The following is a 5,329-nucleotide window of genomic DNA, read 5'->3' on the forward strand; positions in this document are numbered from 1 at the left end:
AACGACATGAACATAACTCGACTCCTAGATACAGTTCTGATTCATCAACATAATAAACAAAAGAAGACACAACGCTGCTAATCCTCATCCGACAAGTTGACCGGGGCAAGATTTGAGGTGCTAGCGCCTGGCTTTAGAATCTTCTACTCTATGGCCCGTTTGAGTTCCAGCACCAATTGTTCCATGTACTTTAACAGCAGATGATTCCTGGCTGTTTGGACATGGACAGCTGCAATTTCTTTCAGGAGAATGTTCTTTATGTTGGCCGATTCTTCCGTCAATTGGCTTTTGAGGAGCTCCTCTGCCTGTTTGCACTCCTCATCCTCCTCTTCATGGACAGCCTGGTTTACCTCCATAGCCCGACCAACCACGTGTTTCATGATCCAATAAAATTGGAGCGTTTTATTGAACAGCGTGTTCCTGCCTCTTGAGGTGCCTGGGTCTGTGATCACTTCCCAGTCCTCGCGGGGGATCTCTTGGTTCGCGCTGATTTCTCGCAGCTCGTGCTCCCAGTCATGGATTTGGGAACGGACCTTGGGAGAGATGCCGGTCATGTACTCATCTATCAAGTGTAGGAGCTTTTCAGAGTCAGGCTTCCTGCCTCTTTTGTTTGAATGGATACTGGTGCCATCTTCTTGTTTCTTTGCCGAATTGATCTTCCTTGGAGCCATCTTACCACGAACCTAGGGCTTGGAAATTGTGGGAGCTTTTTGACCGCCTTTGCTTGCAGGAGCCGAGGAGGAGGGCTGGTCGCAGAGTCGAGCAGGCGCCTTTCTGCTTTTTTTCATCGTTCTTACCAAACTGAATGAGCCTTCCATCTGTTTCCTTGGGCATATGGGTGTTATTAACTCGTTGTCCTGTCAACCAGGCCTCCACTTGGCCGTTTAATTTTCTGTCTGACATTCCAGCCTCCCTATCTCGGGAAGTGGCATGACTTGACCTACCCGCTTTATGCGTCATTACTCCAATATCCTCCCGGCTGCTCTTGCCGTAACCTTCCTGTACTCCTGATGCCACCTGTCGTCCTTCCTCTATCAATTATCCCGAATTCCAGAGCTGGCTCCAGATCCTTCCTTAATGATGATTCAGTTCGCACGTCTTCTCCGTCCCCTCGACCAGACCTGCCTTGCCCCATCACCTGCTCGATTTGTTCATTCCTTTCACTTCTTCCAGTTCCCGCAGATGTGCTATCCATTCCCATCTGTTGCAAATTTTCTCCGCCTCTGTTGCGTGCCGCCTAATCTTGATCATCCGTCTCGATCGTGCCTTTACCAACTTTATCCACGTCAAGCAATTGTTGAAGTTGAGTATTCTCCTCCGGGAGTAATTGAGGCAGACCTTCGGTGTCGATTTATTTATCCCGATTCCGATAGCCCAAATTTGTAAGCCAAGCCGCCAGCATGTTGCCAGAACGCCTGGTTGAATGAGGTAATCTATTCTATGTAGGACTTTCCCAATTTCTCCTACAAGCCAAGTTGTTCGCTAGCTTTTGCTGATTTTTTCCACTAGTTGTTGCTGCTGGAGCTTCCTAACCATGTTGATCACCAGTTCCGAGTCTCCCTCGATTTGGAGTCACTTGAAATTGACCCACAGAGCAATTTCCAGGCCCCGTTTCAGGGCATGTAGCTTGGCTTCATTATTTGAGGCTTCCCCGCAGTCCATCACGAAAGTTCTTAGAGCGTTGCCCCCGGCATCTCTAAAGACTCCCCCAATGCCAGCCTCTCCTGGGTTGTGTTTTGCAGTGCCATCAAAATTAAGCTTTATGAATCCCTGTGGGGGGTGTCGGTACTGGTTGCTTTCGGCCACTTCTTTGGTCTGTTCTTTTTGTGAAACACCCCCATTTACCATACTCTGGCTAACCTCTAATATTTTCATAATTGCCTCCTCCGTTATCAGTGCGTGCCAGTCTTCATCCTTCCAGCTTTCCATTAGGATTGTTTCATGAATGTTTCTAATGGTTTGTTCCCAGATTGCTGTGGGGGTTCGGGGTTCTGCCTTGAAGATTGCCCCATTCTGTGCTTTCTAGATATTCCAGAGCAGGAACCCGGCGGAAAGGATCCAAGCGTGATTGACCACTGGATTTTGGTAAGGATTTCTCGACTAAATTACTATGGTATTTACGATGTTTTGATGATTTCTGTGATGGCACTCAAACAATTTGAGGTGGCATTCCCATAGGGAGTTGCTGACTGAGCAGCGGTTCATCAAATGTTCCATGGTTTCCTCTTGGGCGTTGCAGAGGGCACAACGGGATGGGCCTTGGCTTCCCTTCCTCTGAATCTGGTCCCAGGTAAGCGCTCTGCCGTGAAGTATAGTCCAAATGAAAAAAGAGACTTTAGGCCAGTGCTTGGTTTTCCAAAGGTTTTTCCATTGATTTGTTTCCGGCTGTTGATTTTGATTGACTTTGTGGTAGTAGGCTTCTGCTATTGAGAAATTTCCTTGAATTCGTTTACCCCATCTGAGAATGTCAGACCCTGTTTTCCTTGCTATTTTCCGAGATGCCATCTCTGTATAATACTCTTGCCATCTGTCGGTTTCTGGTGCTCCTTCCCAATCCTCTTTTTGTTTCCAATTGCGCCAGTATCCTTCCTCGTCTGGCTTCCAGAAATTGCCAACTGTTAATGCCCCAGTCTGGGACGAGAAGGCAAGGATGGCATGGAGGTTGTCTTTTTGTATGAGTCGTTCACGTTGCTACCAAGATTCCTCCCAGAATCTGGCTTTGTCCCCTGCTCGAATTTCCCAAAAACTGTTATCCCTTATCAGGTCTTTGCTGCCTCTCGCCAGGTTCCAGATTGCAGATCCTCTGGTCTCTGTCGTACTTCTCAGTCTTTCTTTGGTTTCCCCTGCCGCATCGTATTTTCTTTCCCATATCACCTTCCACAGGTCAGGGCCACCCTGAATCCACCTCCACCAGAGTTTCACGCCCATGACTTGGTTGAGGACGAAGGGGTCACGAAGCCCTAAACCACCATCTTTGGAGAGCCAGCTAAGCCACTCCCATGAGATTAGGGCCCACTTTCTTGTTTTGCTGGTCCCCTGCCAGAGGAAGTTTTTGAACAAGGTAACCAGCTTTTGGCTTGTTGTCTTAGGGATAGCTTGGCATGAGAGCTGGTAGTTAGGGATGGCCTGCAAAACTACTTTCAAGAGGATTATCTGACTTGGGGCATTCAATGAGCGATGGGTCCAGTTCTCCATTTTATTTCGGACTTTTTTTTATTAGAAGTTCCCAGTTGGCCGACCAGAATTGATGCTCATGCAGCATAATACTCAGGTATTTTGATGAGAAGGTTCCCTGTTAAAGCCTAGAGTGCGAGCTAGGAATCTTTGGGCAGCCAGCGAGGTATTGAAGAAAACCACTTCCGATTTTTCCTTGTTAATCTCCATTCCAGAGGCTTTGCTGAATTGGGATAAGGTTTTGATAATTATTTGGGCCTGCTTCAGTGTGGCTTGACCATATAGCATCACATTGTCTACAAATTGCTGGTGCGAGACCGGGATGTCCTCTCCACAAACTCGGAGGCCCTTTATCTGATCCCTGGAGACTTGAGCCTTTACCAATCTACCCAGGCCTTCTGCGGCTAGGATGAAGAGGAAGGGAGACAGGGGCTCTTCCTGCCTTAGCCCGCGGGAGGGAGTGAAGGCTTTCGAAGGGGTGCCATTTAACAGAATTGACATGAATGAAGTGCCAACGATAGACAGGATCCAATTTATCCATCTTTGGTCAAATCCATAGGCTTTAAGGATGCCTGCCAGATATTTCCAGCTAAGGCGATCAAATGCCTTGGCCAGATCAAGTTTGATAAGCATACCTGGGGCGCGGGAGCTTTTCAGGGAGTGGATCACTTCCTGAGCCACTATGATGCCATTGGTGATCTGTCGTCCTTTGACAAAGCCAGTTTGCTCTGGGGCAATGAGATCTGGCAGGATCAACTTGAGCCTATTTACCATGACAGTTTCAAGGATTTTGTAGACAACATTGCATAGGGAAATGGGCATGAACCCCTGTGGTTCATCCGAGCAGCCATTCTTCGGGATTAGAGCCAAGAAGGTGGTGTTCAAGCCCTGGTGCATGCGCTTGGAACACCTGGAATCCTCCACAAGGTCTAGCAGATCATTCCCCATGAAGCTCCAAGTCGCTTGATAGAATTCAATGGTGAAGCCGTCGAGGCCTGGGGCCTTATTTTTGGCATTTTGTTGATTGTCTCTTCAAGTTCCGCCTTGGTGATTACCATAAGAAGGGCCAGTTTTTGATCTCTGGAGACTTTCATAGGAATATGGTGGCAGATTTTGTCTATGTCCTCGGATCGGTTGACATTTGGTTCAGAGAGAATGCCTTTGAAGTGCTCCACCAAGAGTTGTTCTATTTCATCCTGTTGCGTCACTCTGTTTCCCTCCTTGTCTTTCAAGGAGAAGATTCTATTGTGTTGGCGATGGTTCAACATAGCTTTATGGAAGAATTTGGAGTTTTTGTCTCCCTCTTTTAGCCATTGGACCTGGGATTTCTGCTTCCACAGGATTTCTTCCTGTTTTCGCCTTTCCTCCAATTGAGTGATTACTCTGCCTTCCTCCTCAGCCAGTTCTTTATTTCGTCCATCCGAGATGATTTGCTGTTGGATTCTTTCCAATCTGGACTGGAGTTTGCCTTGCTCCTGCTGGATGTTGCCGAATTCTTCCCTGTTCCACTTCTTGATTTTTCTCTTGATTTCTTTGAGTCTTAGCTGAAAAGAGTGCATTTTACTGCGGCCTTCCTTTCCGCTTTTGCTATCCTGCCACCAGCCTCTTACTTTGTCTAGGAAATCAGGGGCACGAAGCCAAAAGGACTCGAACCGGAAGGGTCTCTTTTTGTTTTGATCATTTAAGACTATTTCGAGCTTTATTGGCCAATGGTTCGACCCTATTGAGGGTAGGATAGAGGCTTCATAGAAGATATCCAGCCCAACTATGTATCCTGAAATGAGGAATCTGTCCAGTCTTGAAGCGATCTGTTTTGAACCGCCTCTTCTGTTATTCCAGGTGAATTTCCCATTTATGGTTAGGATATCAACAACCCTTATTTCTATCTGCACGTCTCTAAATCTTTCCATCTCTGGGTATTCTCTGCTTATTCCACCTCTTTTCTCTTCTATAGATGTGATTAAGTTGAAATCGCCTTCCAGGATCCATCTCTGCTCCTAGTGCATATTTCTAATCTTTGTCATTTGAGTGAGAAACAGGTCTCTATCTACACGGGTGTGGGGTCCATAGACAGCTGAGATTACCACCCATTCGCTTTGTCCTATTAGTCTGAATCTCCCTGTGAGGATTCTTGGCATTCCTATCCACGAGTCGG

General features: G+C 47.0%; 1 protein-coding gene across 1 annotated transcript; it reads right to left on the reverse strand.

Moving 5' to 3' along the window:
• Positions 1-4,103: 4,103 nt before the first annotated feature.
• On the reverse strand, positions 4,104-5,084 carry LOC149213273 (uncharacterized). Its single transcript, XM_089388953.1, has one exon. It carries the CDS (start codon positions 5,082-5,084, stop codon positions 4,104-4,106), a length of 981 nt encoding a protein of 326 aa, XP_089245079.1.
• Positions 5,085-5,329: the final 245 nt, after the last annotated feature.

This window comes from Pinus tabuliformis, chromosome 1_1 (genome assembly GCF_031772625.1).
Source record: "Pinus tabuliformis cultivar Carrire ecotype Pingquan chromosome 1_1, CPIR1, whole genome shotgun sequence".
Lineage (NCBI taxonomy): Eukaryota > Viridiplantae > Streptophyta > Pinopsida > Pinales > Pinaceae > Pinus > Pinus tabuliformis.

Excerpts from the sequence above, each read along its gene's own strand:
- LOC149213273 (XM_089388953.1), bottom strand. The coding sequence starts at position 5,084 with ATGGAAAGATTTAGAGACGTGCAGATAGAAATAAGGGTTGTTGATATC.